This window comes from Quercus robur, chromosome 1 (genome assembly GCF_932294415.1).
Source record: "Quercus robur chromosome 1, dhQueRobu3.1, whole genome shotgun sequence".
Lineage (NCBI taxonomy): Eukaryota > Viridiplantae > Streptophyta > Magnoliopsida > Fagales > Fagaceae > Quercus > Quercus robur.
Genome location: NC_065534.1, coordinates 23,423,215 through 23,445,427, shown reverse-complemented (window position 1 = coordinate 23,445,427; position 22,213 = coordinate 23,423,215). Strand labels below are relative to the sequence as shown.

At 34.7% G+C, this 22,213-nt stretch overlaps 1 protein-coding gene across 2 annotated transcripts; it reads left to right on the top strand.

Annotated features, from left to right (window-relative positions):
• The first annotated feature begins 9,853 nt into the window (after positions 1-9,853).
• LOC126726063 (uncharacterized) lies at positions 9,854-18,538 on the top strand. 2 transcript variants are annotated; one of them, XM_050431182.1, is made up of 11 exons: positions 9,855-10,253; positions 10,533-10,850; positions 10,942-11,050; positions 11,146-11,239; positions 14,974-15,061; positions 15,168-15,251; positions 16,281-16,377; positions 16,459-16,546; positions 16,768-16,873; positions 16,980-17,072; positions 18,032-18,538. In XM_050431182.1, exons 1-11 carry the CDS (start codon positions 10,023-10,025, stop codon positions 18,437-18,439), a joined length of 1,716 nt encoding a protein of 571 aa, XP_050287139.1. In that variant the 5' UTR covers positions 9,855-10,022; the 3' UTR covers positions 18,440-18,538. The 2 variants fall into 2 exon arrangements, with proteins under 2 accessions (XP_050287147.1, XP_050287139.1); XM_050431190.1 differs by lacking the exon at positions 18,032-18,538 and having other exon boundaries at positions 9,854-10,253; positions 16,966-17,040.
• The last annotated feature ends 3,675 nt before the right edge of the window (positions 18,539-22,213 follow it).

Here is a 22,213-nt window from a genome sequence, read left to right as displayed (position 1 = left end):
CTTATTTCCATTTTTTTATATATTAATAAAATAAAATGAAAAGAAGAAGGAAGTAAATTATTCATTTAATTTGAGGGAAGTACACTAATGTCTAGTTAGAACAGTCTATATACATAATTACATAACATAACCAAATTTTTTGATCCATTGCCAAGTCTAATTGAGAAAGGAATACAAGGCTTCCTTGGCTAAAGAACTCTGCATTGTTGTAATTTGCCCATGGATTAATAGAAAAGTACCTGCCTTGAAATTTTCTACAAGGTTTAGCAGATTCCGACACACCATCTTATCCCTCCATCTTAGCTTTTGTCTCTGCTGTCCCAATAAGCACACTTCATAATTTTGCTGGATTTTTTCACCAAAAAGATAAATATATATATATTGCTTGATGTTGAGAAAATTAGGTTACTTCTCTGAGAGACATCCATTTTTTTTGAGATCCAAGATAGAGAGAGACATCCATTTTTAAATGCCTGGCTGTTTGAACTAGGTCAGTATGCAATACATTAAATTCCCCAATTGAATTCAAATACATGGTTGCTTTGAATTTAATTTTCCTTAAAAAAGATAATGCTATTTGTGTTTTATTGGTCAATGCAACCAAGTGTTTGAATTTAATTGGAAAACTTAATGAATTGCATCTAAGGTACTATATCGAAGTTTTACCCAATAATAACTATGTGAGGATTTGGAGTCATTTTTAAAATAAATTATTTTTCTTCCATAGAGACCATAGAATACATAGCATTTCTAACAGTGGAAATTGCTGTTCAACTTCTTTTTGTGAACCTTTTGTAATCCATTCTTGCACCCACTGAATAACTGAGGTTGTATATTATGTATCCGTTCTTAAAGTAAGAGGGGAACCAAACCACAATATTCTAGCAAAATGACAATGGAGGAACAAATTATCTATTATTTATACTTCCTTCTCACAGAAAGCATAGCAAGGTTGTGTGACGGTGATAGATTTGTAGATGAGTTCTTGTTTGACTGGTAATGATTTATTCAAGAGTTTCCAAAATGAAAATTGTGATTTTATGAGAGGGGGGGGGGGGGTGTTTAATTTTCCATAGCTTCTAACAGTGAAATTGAGTGAGATTTTGTATGGTACCTTGTCCTTGGCTTGACTGTGTTTGCAACAGGGTGTAGGATTGTTCCACTATGTATTCCCCTAACATACTATGTGGCCATATTAATTGATCCTGCTCACATGTGGTTGAAGTTGCTCTTTGCAAGATGTTGGAGACAGTTTGTCTATCATAGAGTTGTATCAATATCTATTCATTTCATCTATTTGTTGTTGAGTCTAAAAATTAATTCACTCCTTGAGGATGTATTCCATGTGTGTGTGTGTGACCTCTCTATTTGGTGTTGGACAATGAGCATCATTGAGCAGTATTTATAGCCCCCACTTGCCACACAGCATCAGTACAGGGATACCCTACAAATTCGAACGCTCTTCCAACCCAAAGAAGTAGAATTTTGTATATAACAGTAAGACAATGAAGAATTAACTAGATTCTTGGTAAGTATGTGCTAAGAGTGAAGTTGGATGTTTTATCCGCTTCCAGAATTGTTTAGCTAACAAGAATTGAGTCACTACCTCAATTTGTCTTAATCCTGGCTTTGTATCTTTTTTGGTGGACTGACAAAGCTTCTCCCAGGCCACTATGTGTAGATGCCTCTTATCGAGATCCTGTCCCCACCAAAAGTTGCTTGTGATTTTGTCTATTTGTTGACAAATGTGTTTAGGTAACTTAAAAATGCAACATATTATACAAGGGGATAGAGTTTAAGAGTGACTTTATAAGAGTTAATCTTCCTCCTTGTGAGAGAAACTTAGCTTTACAGGTCTGCAGTATAAATTTTAGTCTATCCACTACAAGTGCAAACGGAAGTTTCTTAGATGGGCCAAAGTGTAGATTATATCTAGGTACTTTCCAGTATGTTCAGCTACATGTACTCCAAAAATTTATTTGATTGTTGATCAAGTGTATGGGTTTGTGTTTGGGTGAACAATATTTCTAACCAGTTGAAATTGACTACTTGCCTTAAAGGTTGGAAATACCAATCTAATATGGATTTTATTGTTGTTGCAAGTTTTATCAGTTTGGAAAAAGAAGATGGTATCATTAGCAAACATCGAATGATTGATGCTAACACTTCTTCTGGAAATTGAGATCCCTTTAAGTAGATTTGTGTGTTTTTCTTGGATCAAAGTAGGGAGACATTTAGTGGAGGCTCTAGGAATATTTTCTAGGATGATCGTTAAGAAACTTAAATGACACAAAATTTAATTAAAAAAAACTTCATATATTGACCCAAAAAAAAACACACACTCACACAAATACATAAAAGTTTTACAATTTCTTTCTACAAATTTTTTTAATTTGAAATTTTTGCATGATAGTCTTATTATCAATGTTGCAAGTTACATCTCTATCAAAATTTTAGTTAGATAAAAATTTTCTTGGGATTTTTCTTTTTGTTTATAAGAACCTAATATATTGTTAAGGGGACTAAAGTTTAAGGACAAAATTTGGCTACAAACTTAATTATACCCTAAGGCTACAACTCTTATTAAATAAATTAACATGGTCAATTTTGAAAATCTAATTATTGAATTGAATTTTCTTTAATCTTTATGTTCTTAAAACTATTGGAAAAACTAGTTTGCATCTCATACAAAACACACAGCAGAAGTAACATAAAGATTTACTTCATTCATGAGAGATAACATATAATCTTGAATTCTAGAATAGAGAAGAGAAAGTGTACCTTAATGAAGTAAAATTCAAAACAAGACTTGAGAATACCTTCAATCTTCATCCTAATTCCACATGGTATCCAAAATGAGTGGTCTCTCAATCAGTTCTTAAGTACGTTAATTCTCCATAAGGAAAGTGTATTCAAAAGATACTTAAGAGAAAAACTGTTTTTTTTCTCTTCTTTTAATCATACGTACATTCTTTAGCTACCTAGGCAGTTACTTTATTTAATAACTCTTACTAAATAAATAACTGATTATCTAATTGGGTTAGCCTTTTATGCCAGCCCAATTGGGCAATGTGTGTGGCTTGGGATAGGACCAAAGGAACAAATAAGGCTCTAACTCCAATAGGTCTCGGACTTATCTGTCAACTCTTGACAAGCCTAAAGTTACTATTAATTGCACTCTAGGTCTTATTAATAAATTATTTTTCAAAACTCTAATATGATATCATTTGACCCCTCCATGAAATATTCATAGTGAACAAAGTCATAATAAACTGTCACTTTGTAAACTACTATTTTATTCCTTGAGTTCCCGGTTTAATCTTGTAATTATTCATATTTATGAAATCTAATTTCAATAAATATAAACTTTAGTAACTCTTTACTAAAGTGGCCGGCCCTAAATAACCAATTCTCATTAAACTTATCTCAAGGAGATATTTTGTATCTTTATGAAAAAGATTATGGATTCCATCTTGAGAATATGTGTTCCCTCAACACTATGTGTGATTACCCAACATATTGAGGTTTTGACTATTAAATTAGATTTCACTCCTGATATATCAAAGTAATCTACATTTCATGATCAGGTTCACTATTCTCTCAGGATTGAGAGTCTATGAAATTAAAAGTCGTGAGATTAATTATTTAGGTGACAGTTGTTAATTGAATAATTAATCTCACAGCGGCCCAGTTCAATATGTCTTACATACTTAAGACATATCAACACATCAACTAAAAGTCTCCACTTCCATGATCAAGACAAACCATCTTAGCTGATGTGTTATAGTCGATGTGTTATAGTCTTCGCAGATGAAATGCCCAATTTCATCATCGACTACGAATTATATTTTGAGTTTACAAGAAAGTTGTGATTTATATCTTCTGTAACTAAATCACATAGATTACATCCAATGCATCTCAATAACTATGATAATTTCTCATTAGTTCATTTACAAATAGTCTCATATAATTGAACAATTTAATTATTTATAACATGCCAATAAATTGGATTTTAGGGCACAAACCCTAACAAAAACGCATGTCAAGTTTCATGTCAATCATATGTTATTTACTTTTCATCCATAAATTTATTTTTTATATATAATTTTAGACTACAAAAACTCGAAATTTAAAGATTTGATTGATGACATAGTTATTAATCTTTTCTTGAAACTTTGCAAATATGAAGGATATAAGAAGAAAATGTATCTATTTGTGGATTTGTCAAAATTCATGTACAATAAAATATATATATATATATATATATATATATATATATATATATATATATTGAGTAGAGTTACAACCTTAGTTTACAACCAAGTTTGTTACCAAATTTTGTCCAAAATTTAATTATGTTAGGCCTAAAAAAATTTAGGGTGGTCACAAATATTTTTTAAGGATTAAAAAATCATAAATTTTAAAAATTTATATATAATAAAAAATAAAAATAAAAATTTCAAGAGGACCACCCTGAACTGAACGTAGAGCCGCCAGTGAGACAATAGGTTTCGTTATCTCAATCATTTCTAGGCTTAAAAGGTTCGATTGTGGCTCCATTTATCAATAGAATGTAGATGCCTAGTGATACATTAGTTGAAGCCAATGTGAGCTGAACCCCATGGTTTTGAGTACTGCTAGAATAAAGTTCCAACCCATTCTATTATATTCCCAACAAAATAATGAACCAAAATCTACCGAGTCAGAGAAAGGAGCCAAGAATTATGGAGTCGATGAGGTATTTTGAAGAGCCTCAATGACAGATTTGGAATCATTTAAGCACACAACAAAATTCAAATATGTAGGATAGCCAATTTCAAAGCTCAGAGAGCAACATGTACCTTCCTAATAAAGGTGTCAATTGGAGGCATTAGAGAAGATTGTCAAGGAAAACTTAGGACTTATAGGAACATCAACATTAATTTTTAATCATCCTGTATGTTGTTGGTATCGTTGCCTCTAAAGATATAAGTCAATATTGTTTTATGTTCTATTATTATACTTATTGTGATTCAGTAATTTTTTTTTTTTCAATTCATGTATGGATCCCCCCCGCCGCCGCCGCCGCCGTGAGAACTAGGTCAATTTTGTATTTGTCTACAAATTTTCTGAATGATGAAAATGAAAGGCTAGTTAGGAACATTCTCGTCCAAAATATGTTACACTTTTATCTCAAAATTTTGTCTTTTTATTTTTGTGAAGGGCATCTCAATATCTCATAAAGACAAAAGCACATTGCAAGTCTTCTTTTTTTTTTTTTTTTTTTCATAATGGTAATCTTTTGCCAGCTATTGAGTCTGTTTGTAAGGCGGATTACCTAGCTTGTATTTCGTTTTCTTGATTGATGGTATTGTAAATTATAAATAAAAAAGCACATCACCACATTGCTACTATTAAATAATAGCATTGATACACCATGTTGAATATGCTAGTATGGATGCAAAAACAAAAGCATAAAGTGTAGAACACAATAACACACGAGGGTTACGTGATTCAGCCTAATGACCTACATCCATGGAGGAAAACCTAAAAGGCTATATCAATAATATATTAAAATGTAATACAAATCTTGTGTTACAATAAACCATAACATGTGTATATATAATAGACTAAACCCTAGACTAATAGACTTTTAGTACAAGTAGGAGACTTGGCTTGCACAGAAAGTAGAATTAGACTTGGACTTATTCTAATGGGCTAATATATTTCTAACACCCCATCTCAAACTCAAGATGGAAACTTGATGAAATCTTGAGATTTGATAAAGTTAAGAAGATCCCTTGAATGAATTTTGGCTTTATGACAGTGTTTTAAGGAAGGCAATAGTCTTGCAGTGTTGATGCGACTTCTAACGGTGGCATGACTATACCGGAGAGTTTTGACGGCAACAGTGTAAAGCCAAAGAAGATGAATGCAACGAAGAAACACCGAGGAAGACAAAGATTGCTCTTGATACACTGTAAGGACAGAAAACCATGGCCACAGGAAGGTAGCTCTGATACCATATTAAATATTAGCATTAATACACCATGTTGAATATGCTAGTATGGATGTGGAAGCGAAAGCATAAAGTGTAGAACACAAAAACACACGAGAGTTATGTGATTCAGCCTAATGACCTACATCCACGGAGGAAATCCTAAAGGACTACATCAATAATATATTAGAGTGTAGTACAAATCTTGTATTACAATAAACCATAACATGTGTATATATAGTAGACTAAACCCTAAACTAATAGAATTCTAATACAAGTAGGAGGCTTCGCTTGCACACAAAGTAGATTTAGGCTTAGGCTTATTCTAATGGGCTAATATATCTCTAACAGTTATAATTTACAAATCTTAAGGTACATATATTATCTTGAAGAAAAGCTACTTTGGCATAGATCAATCATCAATTCATGATCCATGAATTCTAGAAGTGAAAAGGTTGAGAGAAAATACAATAATGATAATTACAAAGAAATAAATAGCAATAACAAAGAAAACTCTATAAAAACAGGTAAGTGAAGAAAAAGTATTACAACGAAAAAAAATTTCTCTCCGTACTCCCACTTGTACTCTCTCCCCTTTACCTTTCCCCTAACATCGTAGCTAGGACACCCTCATCTATCCACCTCCTCCCCCATCTACCACCCTATCAGACCATCTCCCTCTCTCGTCCATCATTGCGAAAATACTACCCTCCTTCCTTTATCACCATAGAGGTCTCGGACCTCATCTCTCGTACAAAAAAAGTATCCTGCGAAGAAGCCAGATTAGATCTCCCTCCAAACCAAGGCCCTACCACCTCTCCAAAACTCATACTCCTTGCCAAACTTATCACCAACAAAGATATAGGTCTCGCCTATGTTAGGGACATGGTACTGAAGGCCTGGAACCCGATCTACCCACCGGAGGTGAAACGAATGGATAAGGACATCTTTATGTTCTCTTTCAACCACGAAGTGGATGCCTATAAAGCGTACCACAGACGACCATGGTCTTGCAAGGGAGGCCACCTCATTCTCAAAAAATGGAGCCCGGAAGTCACTTGGCAAGAAGTAGATTTTTCCTCGTCAACTTTCTAGGTCTAAGTCCATGGTTTCCCTGCCTTATGGAATATTGAGGATAACCTTAGGAAGATAGGTTCGAGGCTAGGAGAAGTTGTTGAAGTGGATCTAGTCGGTGAACCAAGCAGTGCATGGAAAAAATTTCTCAGAATTCGTGTGGATATCCCCGTGGGAAAACCACTACTCCCTGGCCTGTTCCTTCCCCGACCAAACAATACTGACTCTTAGATTGGTTTAAAATATGAAAAGCTCGCAGATGTTTGTTACAAGTGTGGAATTATAAGGCATGAAGAAAGATCATGTATAGGCACCATATTCCAACTCTGCAACTCCAACGGTGCTAGGTTCAAAGCTGCTGGACCATGGCTCCGACTTGGTCACGATACCCATCCACCTGGGGTTTTCGAGCAAGTAGAATTGTGTTCGGGATGTTTCCTCTTCTATTAGGCTTGTCCAAATCAGATGCCATGAATTCTCCACAATCATAACCCCCCCCCCCCCCCTTTAGCTCATAGTCCTCCTCTACCTGTGAGTGTTTGGTCCCCTCCACCCGCTGATTGCATCAAGATCAACATAGATGCTGCCATCTTTGATACGAATGTTGCTATTGCTATGGTGGCCCATGATCACCGTGGAGTGCCAATCAAAATATGGGCAAGGTTTTTTAAGAAGACAACTCCTTTCTAAGCTGAAACTGCAGCTTTGCTTTGGGCTGTTCAACTTGCTAAAGTTGAGAATTGGAGCTGTGTTATCTTCGAAGGGGATGCCAAGATATGTTTTGATGCCATCAACGCTCCTAGCCAACCTTTCCCTTGGTGCATTCAAACCTAGCTGCTTAATACCATTACTTTAGCTAATTTCTTCTTCTCTTGTTCGTTTGTTTGGATTAGTAGGTCTGGTAATGGTGTTGCACACCAAGTAGCTAGATTTTCCTTACTTTCCCGTTTAGCTTTTGTGTTTTTTTTTTTAGATAACTTGCCCCCTGCCTTGTTGGCTCTTTGTAAGGCAGATTATCCCCCTTGTTTCCTTTTCATCTAGTGATGCATTGCATATTATCAAAAAAAAAAAAAAAACTCTATATTTGTACAAAGGTGTTGACCTTACAATTATGCACATTTGTCTAGTAGAAATGTTCAAACTAAAACACCAAAGAAATATAGTCCTTGCTCCTTCAGCATTACCAATTATTATCCTTTTTCTTTGCCCCCCATACCCCCCCCCCCCCAAAAAAATCTTTTGAATTTGAAGTGAACTAGCTAGATTAATGCCAAACTAAGACTAATCCTATAAAAGAAATTTTTTTTTAAGGAAAATTAAAAATTAAAAATTGGCCTGAAGACTGTTACTTATCCTTTTTCTTTTTATAGAGCAGCTAACATTAATGGAATAATGGTAATGTTGTTGTAGATACTGCTAAATGTATTCATTCCTTAGTTAACTCCTAAACCTAAACGGAACCGAACCGGACCAGGAGGTCGGACCATGAAAACCGAAAACCGGGATAAAAATCGGTTTTTTAAGCATAAAGAACCAGACATATGTGGCAATTCTGTGAACCCCTAAAACCAGGGTTGGACTGCACGAACCGGTGGCAAGAACTGTGCGGTCCAACCCTGTAGCAATTTTTTTTATTATTTATTTTTATAAAAACAACTTAACACAATTTTATTTTACTTAATTAAATTATCCATCTCTTACAATGAATAAAAAAAAATTATAATTAAGTTCCTTCAAAGATATTCAACTTTACTTCAAAAATTAATCATAAATTTTAATGTTTTCATGGTTATTATTTTATTTTATTAACTTTTTTATTTAATTATTAAATATATGCTTGAAAATCATTAAATTTCCCTCACATATATAGATATATTAGTCAATTTTGCTAGTTTTATAAATTTAATATTTATATTTAGGCTTTAATTAATTATTAAATTAATTATGATGTCATTACGGTTCAACCTCAAAAACCTTAAACCTTTCCTTTTTACAGTTCAATGAACGATTCAGGTCTGAAAACTTTGATGTTAGATCCCCAATAATACGTTTCTAGAGGATTGAAATAATTGTTAATAATTAGAGAGTCAATATTCCGGAATTAGACTTTTTCTTAGCACATCGAAGATAACTACGCTGAGAGTCAAAGACAAAACAAGGTCCACTCATCGTGCGGCCCACAAGAATCCAAAGACTTCAACCATTTCGCCCAACACTGTCTCCTCCTACTACATAAATAATAAAAATTAAAAATTAAAAAGAATACCAAATTCTAAGACCCAGTAAAATACCACATCTGTTCATGTTATGTGGCAAACTGTTGGCGGTTGAGAAAATGTGATGGGTTAATATCAAAGTGATAAACAATCCGTCAATTTATCCAAAAATAATCCAACTTTCACGCTAATCTCTTGTTTCTCGAGAAATTACCTGGTTTTTGTAGTAGATCACATTACTTATCTTCCATAAAGGGGAAAATGTTAGCAAATATTAAGAGCATTAGTTAATAAATCATTTAAGAAAATTTTGACCCCTTTACTGAAAAACTTTCACATGTTTAAATTTTGTTGAATCAATTTAACAAAGAAGTTAGTCTCTATTTAAAATTTTTTTTTTTTTTTTTTACCTTAAACTGACTCAGCAATTTCTTTTAGTGAAGTAATAGGCAAGGGACGTGGTTAAGTATAATTTCACCTTTTTCCCAATCCCTGATTGGTCCACGTATACAACTTGTAATGCGTGCGTGGCGTTGACCACACACCACCCTCTCCTAGGCGATGTGCACGATCCGAGCTCTTGATCCAGGCACTACCTTCTAAAACAGAAACTAAACAAAAACATAAAAATCCATAACCAACAGGAAAAAAGATTTTAGAGAGAGAAACCGGAAGAATGTCAGAGAGCGAAAGATTTTAGAGAGAGAGAGAGAGAAAAAACGGAGAAATAGAGCGAATTTGGCGAGGAACGAACGATGATTCACAGTAACGGAAACAATGGCTACGGTAACGGAGTGATGACGTCAGCGTCTCCCACAACGACGTCGTTGTCTCCTTCTTCAGCTTCAGCGAATGGGCAATCGACGCAGCAGCAGCAAGGGTTGAAGACGTATTTCAAAACCCCAGAAGGAAGGTACAAGCTCCATTCCGAGAAGACTCACCCTCCTGGTATTCTTCCTTATTCCCATGGCAAATCAGTTTCTCAGGTAGGGTTCTTCTTTTCTTTCTCCAAATTTTCCTTTCCTTTTTTTTTTCTTGTTTGGTTGCCGAGAAAATGAGGTAGAAAAGTAGGAACCGAGAGAAAGATAAGTTCTTTAACCTAGTTTGATTGGAATTAGTTGTAGCAAACTCGATCGATATGTTTCTTGAATCGCAAATTGCTGATTTTCAAAATTGTGGGAAATGATACTATGCAAATCTTGAATTTTTCAAATTTTTTTTGAAGAATTGACTTTTTTTTTTTTTGGGGGGATGTGATTTTTCAGATAACTCTAGCGCATCTCAAGGAAAAGCCTACACAAGCTGGGTCAGCGTCGAGCTCGGGTGCGAGCACGAGTAGTGGAGTTAGATATGCTGCTGCAAGGCTGTTAGGGGTAGGGGGTGGGAATGGCAGTCGAGCCCTTAGTTTTGTAGGAGGGAATGGCACGAGTAAAGCCGCGAATGGAACTAGTAGAAGTAGTTCATTTGCAGCGTCAAATGGTAGTCACTCTATGCTTAATTCGAATTATGATGGTAAAGGGACATATATGATATTCAATGTTGGGGATAGTTTATTTGTCAGTGACCTCAATACACAAGATAAGGTAATTTCGTGTCCTTGGGGTGTCGTTGTTGGTGATGTTTATGTCTTTGTTTGTAAATGATATTGATGATATTTCATTTTTTTTTATGCAGGATCCTATTAAATCGTTACATTTTAGCACTTCAAATCCTATCTGCCACTCATTTGATCCTGAAGCCAAGGATGGACATGACTTGCTTATAGGATTGAACTCGGGAGATGGTAGGTGTTTTTTTTTTTTTTTGGTATGATATGATTTATGGGGGTTCTTATAGGAAGAAGTTGTTTTGACTTGATCATTTTGTATGTTATTGTAGTTTACTCAGTGTCTCTGAGACAACAATTACAAGATGTTGGGAAGAAGCTTGTTGCTGCCCAACACTATAACAAGGAAGGTTCGGTCACAAACAGGCAAGACTAGTTGCATTTTTATTTTGGTTCTTTTTCTCATTCACTATTTGTTATACTTTCCCATACTCACAGCATGGCCATGTTAAAATTCATTCTATATATAGGGTAAACAACTTTGTTTTTGGGACTGCAACCAGAATAAATGTTGATAGAATTTTTCTTTTTTTCTTTTTTTAGGTTTTCATATTTTGTTTTTGTATTTGGACTTATTGTAGTTGAGGTTTTTATGGGATGTAATTGTGGCTTCGTTAAGACTTTTCTTATTGATGTAATCCTTGAAGCTTATTAAAAAGAATCTTCATCAATTGTTTGAAGCATTGTATTTTGAAGAAGAATTTTCTGGTAGTATTTCTCTACAACTTGGAGGTGATTCCAAGCACTCTCTGGTGGTGTAGCTTAGTGTTTTGTGTCCCATTCCCTATTACCTAATATTTTTATTTTTCTTACCCCACATGTCAATGCATTAATTTGGCATCAGAACATATCGGATCCCCTTTAGCCACACCAAAACCAGAAACTAAACCTCCTGATGACTCAAATTAAAGTGAAAGTACTTACCTCACAAGTTCATAGCCTATTTGAACCATATTTAGTTAACCCACAAGATATTCACCAGTACCAAAGTTGGCACCACTGTCTCCAAGAAAACCTTGAAACCCACCACCTCTCTTATGAAGCCCATCACTCCTATCTTTGCAAGATTGAGCCATTGAAGCCCCATCACAAAAAAAACAACCCTACCAGTGTCCATCTTCACCAATTTCAACTCCTTAGAAAACTTTGTACCCATAAACCTGTGTCAAATCCAACCCATATGGGTCAAACCCGTGTCCACAGACGCTAGGCGCCCACAACCTCGTCCACACTAGATCCACACTAGATCGCCGAGATCCCCATTACAAAGTCTATTGTTCTTTTAAATTTCTTTATCTGTGAAAGCATTTCTATAGTAATTCTCAATCACCATCAAGCTTGTTGAGTCCTCGTCTCTCAATTCTCTCACAATGATGTTGATTAAAGCTCATACCTTGGCAAGCAGATCCACTGTGGCTCTCATCACTGGAACCAACTTAAGATTTTGTCTCAGCAATGTGTGTTGTAGTCTTGCATGGTCTTTGTGCATTGTGCCTCCACTAGAAGTTCATCGGAGATGTGCTTCATCTTCGTTGCTTAGGCCATATCGCTGCTCAATATGTCTCGACATGCATTCATAGAAACTGGGATTGAGCACCTTTTTTGCTGGTCCTCGAACATGCCATTTAAGGGTGCTAACTATCTCTCACTTGTAGCAAATTGGTTCATGAGCTCATAACAAGAATAGATTTAAAAAATTGACCGGGTACTGGGCTGGTGTCCAATTCAATTACAAAAGAAAGCAAGTGGGAATTGTTGTCTTCATTAGAGTTTGTTTGTGCAAGTTTGAAGCCCATTTGCCTTGCTTGAAAGTCAGGACATACAAGTCACTTCTGAAGCCTAGTCATTAGTCATAGATCTAGCCAGCACAGAAATGTAATTCAAGTCAAGACCAGGTCATAAGTCATAACTAGCCCAACTTAGGTTCTTGTTACAATTATTTGTTAAACTTATTATTCTAGTGGTGATTTTATTGGGGACATTTACATTTGATATTTTTCAAGACTCATGGATTTTCGCCAATTGATACTTGAGGTTGAACAGTTCGTTGAACAAACATGTTTGTTAGATGACAAGTTTAGGTTTGCCAAAATGACACTCATAGGTAGAGATTAGGATTATTGGTACGATATTGATAACCTTCGCTTTGGAAGGGATAAGCCTACCATAGCTGAATAGGAAGAAATGAAAGAAAAACTTAGAGAGATACATCTACCCCCAACCCTATCAAGAGTGATATCTACCTGAATCATGTTAGCGTGTTGCATGGTTTCATGTTTTAAATCCCAGTCAGTCATGGAGCCTCCTCAAATAATAGAAGCCATCCAAGACCTGTTGTGAGGATCAAATTAATGGATCTTTCCTCCAACAGGATGACATAACAATGAAAATACTGCTTCCCACATATGATAGAATGTTGGTATTTAAGATGTTGGTGATGAAGGGACATCAAGTATAACTTGAACCTAGTGTTAAAAAAGAAATACAGATGCCAACAAAAATGTGGAATTAAATACGACTTAGACCATGTGTAGTAGAATTAATACAGCATGTTGGAGAGTCACTACTTGATGAAGAGAAAGTTCAACCAGAGAGAAGAATTAGAGAGTGCAGATGTTTAATGCATATGCTACTCATCAAGCCTTCATGGTGCACGGAGTGAAAAGGCTTGAAACAATGGTGATTCATTAGGATGAAGGTAACATTGTGACATTAGCGACACTTTTTTATTTGAATCTAAAAAATAACATATGAATAAAAAATAATTCTTTTCTTTTGGTATTTGGAGATTCTATCTGCTAGCTTTATAGTAGGATTCAGTTCCCAAGTGTCTCTTTCAATAAGAACTTAAAATTATAGTTCTGAAATTTAATTGAAAACATTCTGTCATTAACCTGATTTTGGGGTGACTTCTGGAGAACCCATGTCATTTTTTGAACCTCATTTCAATACTTTTTTCTCTTCTTCAGCAATAGTGTCTTCTCCTTTAGGCAAAGTCAAATGTGTCACCATCTGGTGTTCCCAATAAATAGTGTGGGTAAAGGAACTGTTTCATTCTGACAGAGAATTTCCATCCTCAAAGAGTTTCAACTAAGTAACTATTAATACCTGCTTATCCTCAATGGAGTTGATTCAGCCACATGCCTTTATTAAGAAAGGTTTAAAATTCTCTATAAAAAGACAGAATAACCACCTACAGTAATGGAATCATTAGAAGTCTTGGAACCAAGAGACTCTCATATCAATCGAGTTGTTAGAATAATGATTTAATTATTAAATTCATTCTTTCCCATCAACTTAAGCTTTTAGGATAAGTGGTAATTTATTATGGTATTAGCGCAAGCAGTGTTGAGTTCGAATCCTGTCTTTACTCTACCTTCCATTTAAAGTTAAAAAATTCTACATGTTAGGACTTGCTTATTGATATGAAATGTTGGCCTACATATGTGGAGTGTTAGAATAATATTTAAGTGATTAAATTTACCATTTTCTATCATTTTAAGCTTTTGGGACAAGTACAAATTCTGAAAATATTGATGTATTGGATGTATCATCAAGGTCATCAACCTTGACAAAAAATGGTTGACCAAGACAACATAACTTATAAAGTTTGATCAATGTATTTACAGTACTCTATGTCTATGCATGATGGTTTTGATAGTCATTAGAGTTGGAAGTTTAGAAGAAAAAAGTGAAGTCCTGCAGATATTCTACATTCCCTAGGTTGTAATTGTATAAAAAGTAGTAGATATTATTTTAGTTGAATCATTCTTTGAATTTTCATGAAGTTTCTGTGTGGGTTAAAGTGGTACATTTTGAGATAATTTATGTCATTCATTGTAAATTTGGGTCCTACCATGAATGGGTATTAGGTTAGATGTAAGTTGGTTTTTCTAGACTATACAAAATGAAAAAGAGAAAAGGGAAAGAAAAAAAAAAGGAAAAAAAAGAGGGGGGTTGGGGGGGTGTTGACGAATTTTGGAGCAAATACTTTTTGTGTTGCAAGTTGTGGCATTTTTATTTAATTTAATGATAAGATGTGTGCATGTGTGATGTAATTACTAGTCTGAATGTGCAAACTGACTAGTTGTTTCTAACAGTCGATGTACCAGTGTTGCATGGGTTCCCAAAGCTGATGGTGCTTTTGTTGTTGCTCATGCTGATGGAAACTTGTATGTGTATGAAAAGGCAAGCCTCAACTTTATTCAATGTGCCTATTCTTGGCCTGCCTTTACTGTTATTTTCTGCTCTATTGCACAAGCTAAATCAAGTGTAACTTCCATTTTTATTCTAGAGTAAGGATGGTACCAGTGATACTACATTTCCAGTTGTAAAGGATCAAAATCAGTTTTCTGTGGCACATGCAAGGTCCAGTAAGGTAGTTTTATTTGATATTCTTATTGCATCCTGATCCCTTTTTGTATTCAAGCAGTTCATAGCAATTCTAAAATCGGCTATGTCAAATCCAGTGTGGCTTTCAAGATTACCAGATAAAATAATGAATTATGCAGGTTGTTCTTATACAATTACTAATGCAGCAAAATACACAAAGAGGGCATACTAAGAATTAAGAAGAAATGAGAGTTGCTTAGAGTAGGTCACAGGTGGACACACCTCTGCACAGAGAACCAATCTCTGAAACAATAGTAAAAAGCTTTGAATTCATTTACTAACTAGTCATTCAATTACAATATTTCATGGAATTTATACTGCTAAGCCTAGAGGTTGAACTAGCTGTAACAGAAAGTAACTAATTGATAACAGAATCTGTTATAGTAGTTATGTCAACTTACTGTCCAACTCAGCACACATGCACTAATGGATTTCAACTACTAACAATTAACTAACAAGTTTTTCAATTATGCTGACATCACAATCTGAGATGCCCCTGCATCAATTGCTCATAACTGTGGCAAATTGAAAAGCAGTTTTAGGTTTTAACCAGCAATGTGGTTTTGTCTGTGTGGTATGTCAAGCTGTTGGACAGTTGAGTGGTCATAACATATTCCAAGCCTATGCAAATAATTTTACATTATCCTAATTAAAACATAATCAATTGTGTTTAACTATTTAAAGTGGGGGACATGGGGACAACTTAATGTCAACAATTTGTGATGTTTAAAGCTTCATTAATTGTCTGTAACTTAATGTCAACAATTTTAAAACATCACAAATTGTCTGCATACAACTCAGCTAATAATTATAAAACCTTTTTCTTTTGGTTATTTTCTAAATTTTATAGAAGATACAAACCCGAACCTATCTGCTTTTGTTGTTTCCCTCCTCCTCTCCTCATAGTTTCGTTATCTATTTCATCTTCAATTTTTTTATTTGCTGAGTAATCCACTTCTAATTTAATGGTTTGTTTGCAGAGTAATCCACTTTTAATTTAATGTTTTGTTTGCAGAGTAATCCAATTGCTAGATGGCATATCTGCCAAAGTTCAATCAACGGCATTGCTTTCTCTACTGATGGTGCATATTTGGCAGCTGTTGGTAGAGATGGTATTCTCTTGATCCACTATTCTTGTGATTTTACAAGTATCACTTATTATAAAGGTACTGATATTGAGCACTTTAATGTAGGATATCTACGGGTATTTGACTACCAAAAAGAACAACTAATATGTGGTGGAAAAAGTTATTATGGTGCTCTTCTATGTTGTGCCTGGAGGTAATTTGATATGTATGAGATTATTGCTTAGTCAATGTTTCCTCATTTATATATTTTCAGAATCTTCTAATTACACACCACATAGTGTTTCCTTATTACTTTCTCAAAAAAAAAAAAATAGTGTTTCCTTATTATTACTTATCAAAAAAAAAAAAGTGTTTCCTTATTACTAATTCTTCAAAAAAAATTAATTAATTACTCTGCTTCTTCCTGTTTCTCAGTATGGATGGAAAATACATACTGACAGGTGGTGAAGATGATCTAGTTACAGTTTGGAGTATGGAAGATCGGAAGGTAGTTGCATGGGGTGAAGGGCACAACTCATGGGTAAAGTTTTGCTAAATTGTTAACTATTTAAATCAAGATTTGATAAATTTGATATGAGTTGCATATATATTGCCATCTTAAACATTTTAAAGAGGATGGCTTGCAGGTAAGTGGAGTGGCTTTTGACTCGTATTGGTCATCACCAACATCGGATGGCACAGAAGAAAGTGTAATGTACCGGTTTGGTTCTGTTGGTCAGGTAATTTGTGCTCTCACACCCTTCCCCCCTTCTTTTCCAAACAAAAACACAAAAAACCAGAAGGGAAAAATAAAAAGAAAGAAATAAAAGAACAAGTGTTGCTGCATTTATTATCTGTTTAAAGCTGTTATTTGCTGCAAATATACAATGATGGGTATCTTTAACTGAAGTAAAGACCCATTTATTTACTTTAATATAGAAATAGTAGGTAACTTACTTTTAAGGAATTGGTATGTCCATTATCTTCACATGTAAAAGCTTCCTGGTGGTGTTCTCCTATCCAGGCCTTGTTGTTGTTGTTGTTGTTGTTGTTATTGCATGGTTCCTTCTTTGAATTGATTGCCATCTTTATTTTTTGGTAATCGTATCATTAAGTTTCAACAATGGTTGTGAAGATTACAAATTCATTTACATGTTGGAGTAATTGTTTCAGATAAAAAAGGTCAGAAGTGCCAGGTGCCTTGTGGTTATGATGATGAGTTTAAACTTTTCAAATGAAAAACGATTGGACAAGTATCTGCTTGGACAAATAGCATAAATAGGTTGTATTATGTGTAAGGCTGTTGGAAAAATTAGGACTTATGGTAGGTGCATTGGAAACTTGATGGTAAGAAGCTGGGCCTTGCTTTGTTAGGAACCATGTCCAGAGGTATTGCCTAAATGTTGATAAAGGTCTTCAATTTTCCACTATTACTTTTTAAATCAGGAAGTAGTAAAATCAAGACCGTGTGGTTTTTCATTTCATAATAATCCAACTTCATGTGCCCTGACATGGTTACATTTCTACTACCATACATTATTAAAAGATTTTATGCACAATGTTTTACTTTTTATCTGATTTTTGTCGTGCATTCATATTATCCTGGAAGTGATTTCTAGTATTCGTTTGTGTCCTGCCTTGCTCCTATAGAAAAGTATGTATTATTTTCTAAATCTGCAACTTGGTGATATGTTTACAGGATACACAGTTGCTTTTGTGGGATTTATCAATGGATGAGATCGTAGTACCACTTCGCCGTTGTCCACCTGGTGGGTCCCCCACTTTCAGCACCGGAAGCCAATCATCTCATTGGGACAGCATTTGCCCAGTGGGCACTCTACAACCTGCTCCAAGCATGCGAGATGTGCCTAAGCTCTCCCCATTAGTCGCCCACCGTGTTCATTCAGAACCCTTATCTGGCTTAATTTTTACTGAGGAATCTATTCTCACCGCATGTCGGGAAGGGTATGTAAAGATTTGGGTGAGACCATCAAATTCTGAAAGCCAATCAAGCAACCCAGAAATTCCTGTAGGTAATAGTTCAAAGGAGATACCGCCAGTGCCAGGCAAAACTGGTGCCTCTAGTTACAAGTCTGTACATCTGTAAGATAACACGAGAAGTGTCTTAGTTGGTGTTTCACGGCTATATGTTGTTCCCGCAATACCCAATTGGCCTCTGTTCTTACATGATTGCCGATGTTTTTGATGTCTTTGCTTTTCCTTTTCGTTCATATTTTTTTTTCTCAACAAAAAGCATGGCGATACTAATCTGTGGAAAACGAGGCTTGCTGGGATAGCTTTCTCCTTAACCTTCTTACAAATTTCCTCTCGCCCACGTGTGCCCATGTGAAAGAGACTATAGAACCCATTTCTGAGGGAAAACATGAGTCATTTGCCAATGCCTTGCTCACTGAAGGAGGTAAAACATTCTTAGCACCAAACACCTTGACACACTGTTAACGATCACTAATCTCTTAAAAAATATTTCAATCTTTTTATCTTTAGGGAAAAGTACACTTTACTATCCTAAATTATGCATTAAATTACATTTTACACCTTAAACTATCAAACATTCCAACTGCACACTTCTCACCTTAAACTATCATAATTATCACATTTTGCACCTTGGTATTATTTTTGCTATTATATTTAACATAATCTTGCTACATGTGACAAACACATGCTTCTTGCTTAGGTGGAACAAAGTTAAAAGACTAAAACACTCATTCTTCAAAATCAAGTAAAACAAAACCTAAATTTTTCCAGATCTCCCTCTTGTCTCGTGTGTATCATCCTCTTCCCCAAATTCAGTTTCAAAATATTTAAATTTACCTCTCTAATTCCATAGCAAAATTCATTTACAGTACCCCATCCACCTTCCCTGAATCATTGTTTGTTTTGTTTTCATCATTGGACAGACAGTTCTAAATCCTGAGTATTTTATAGTCCACACAATGTCAGATATCTCATCTTGGGGCAAGCTTAAACCTTGTCACTTTATTGATCTGTGCAAGTCACAGAAATATTTTGGGTCTTGCAGTCTAATATGCTCAAGCAACACCTTCTCATGATTGGGGATCCAGTTCCTTGGAAATGGAGTGTAATCACGAGAGGGAATCATAGACATGTGAGAAAACTGAACGCCTTCAATGGCATCTACAAGTCCCATCCTCAAAAGATCTGAATATAGGTGCTGAATTGTTACTGCTCTCCCTCAATGGACGGCTAAGGTCACGTGAAGCTATTTTATACACCTTGGCACAAGACTTTATACCATACCTTGAAGCATAAAGTTTAGCCAGAGAGCTCCTAATCACATAAGCACAAAACCCAATAATTTTCTTGCGATTATCAGCATATCTGTACCAATCAAAGGAGCGGAAGTGGGTAAAATGCAAAGGAGCGATGAAGAAGTTGAAGTTCGCAATAATAGGGTCTTGGGTTTTGTTTAATTGATTTTGAAAAAGGATGTCTCATTTTTTTAACTTTGTTTCACTTAAACAAGAAGCATGTACTTGTCACATGCAACAAGATTCTGTTAAATATAATAGCAAAAATAACACTAGGTGCAGTGTGATAGTTTTAGATGCAAAGTGTGCAGTCGAATAGTTTAGGATACAATGTATAATTTAGTGCATAGTTTAAGATGGTAAAGTGTAATTTTCCTCTATCTTTAGAATACAATAGTGCAGTTCTGTTACATAAATCAACAAATTCCATGTTCATTAATACAATGCACAAACCAGTTCACAATTCAACAATAGAATATTGATGAGACTAGCAAGACTTTCTAATTTGAAAGTAGAACGAAACAAAGACGAGTGCGGCGGGCACTTAGAGTTGTGCTTTCTTCACATATCAGATTCAGAGTTGACTTCATTCGTTTAATTTTTTTTCACATTTTGGATTTTTATCAAATTGCTAGAGCCTAGAGGGCACCATATTTATAAATTAGATAGAGAGAAAGCAACGTATATTTAGGAGTTTTCGTTCTTTCACTACTTTCTCATTTCGGGTTTTTATCAAATAGTAGGGGATCATATCTATTAACTACATAGAAAATAAAAAATAAAAAATAAAGCACAGCAAAATCATAAACTAAATAGAGAGAAAACACAACAAGAAAATGATACATTGAAATAGAGTGAAACAAGCCTTTAATATACCTTGATTAGTCATGGTTAGCTACGCCACTTTGGACAATCACTTCAACAATAGTGTCTTCCCAAAAACAAAAACAAAAAAAAACAAAAAAAAAAAAAAAAACTTCAACAATAGTGTACGTAAAAGACTACCAGCACACTATTGGGTTAGGATTCCGACAAGGCAAGTCCTCCCAAGGGTGATTTGTTTTGTGAAACTTTAGTCAAAAACATCAGAACTTAGAATTTTTGTTGGAGAGAGAGTGACTAATCTATCTATATATATATATAAATATATATATATATATATATTTTTTTTTTCTTTTAGAAACCGATAAGAAATTTTATTAATGCAAATCAAACTAGAAAATATTCTCCAAATCACGTGGTAGATCTTCTAACCACACATCAAAATCAGTAGATGTAACTGCTCTACGAGCGAGGGCATGAGCAAATTTATTCCCCTCTCTCTTTACATGACAAAAACTACAATCAACATTAGAAACTAAACTATAAATATCAGCAATAACATGACCAAACATAGACCTTGAAGGCCTAGCAGCAACTAAGGCTTGGATAACCCGTAAGGAATCACCCTCCACCACCATAGACTGAAGACAAAGCTCCTTGGCAAAAACGACGACTCGACTAGCAGCAAGAGCCTCTACCATGTCCATGGAACCTGGGTATCTAATTTTTTGGCTCAAAGCACTGCTGAATCCCTTATTACCACTCTGAGACCTGCACAAGCCTGCTCCTCAAAAAAAGTTCCATCAAAGTTTATTTTATACATGCTAGAAGCCGGCGGTTTCCACCGAGAGTCGCTGCTGCGAACAGCCATCCGGGGAACCTTTTTATGCACATCATGGAACTCTTTCAGCAGATCAGAAGCATGCCGACACACCTCCCCAATCCCCCAAGCTTGCTGCCTCAACCTTACCCTGTTATGATGCTCCCATATGCACCATGTAACCATAACGAAATGCTCAACCAACCTAGGAGAAGCCTCCTTACGCAAAAACAAAAGAGCATTGGCAAAATTGGAGATATGATTGGAATGCATAAAAGAAAAACTATGATCAAACATATATATATATATATATATATATTAATAGGTAAAGCTGAAAAAAAAATCTAATTAGGTTATAAATTAAATTCCAATTGTTGTCTAATTTTGCGCCACGTGTTATATTTAAGTTTTTTTTTTTTTTTTTTTTTTTTTTTTTTTTTGTTTTAGGTGAGTTAATGAGGTGCAATAGACGAAGAGTCTAACATAAATAAATCATATGTATATATATATATATATATATATATATATTAATAGGTAAAACTAAAAGAAAATCTAATTAGGTTCTAAATTAGATTCTAATTGTTTTCTAATTTTGCGCCATGTGTCCTATTTAAGTTTTTTTTTTTTTTTTTTTTTTTTTTTGGTTCTAGGTGAATTAATGAGGTGCAAAAGACAAAGAGTCTAATATAAATAAATCATCAAGAACTCAATAAAATTTTTTTTTAAAAAAAAAAAGTAAACTCGTGTATATCCAAAAGAAATTAAAATTAAAAAAAAAATAGAGGGAGAGAGAGAGAGAGAGTATAATTTGAATCCATATATGTGTGTAATTGTAAAAAAAATTTTTAATTGTACTGTGCATATGCACGAGTTATACGCTAGTATTTCTTAAAAAGTGGGTATCAAAAAATTTTGGTTTAAAAGAGGGAAGCTATCTAGTGGCAAAATG

What these genes read in the sequence shown, in the direction of transcription:
- LOC126726063 (XM_050431182.1), top strand. Translation starts at nt 10,023, where the DNA reads ATGATTCACAGTAACGGAAACAATGGCTACGGTAACGGAGTGATGACG. An exon ending in GAAGGTTCGGTCACAAACAG is followed by an intron (nt 11,240 to 14,973) that starts GCAAGACTAGTT and finishes TGTTTCTAACAG; the next exon opens with TCGATGTACCAGTGTTGCAT. An exon ending in CTTCTATGTTGTGCCTGGAG is followed by an intron (nt 16,547 to 16,767) that starts GTAATTTGATAT and finishes CCTGTTTCTCAG; the next exon opens with TATGGATGGAAAATACATAC.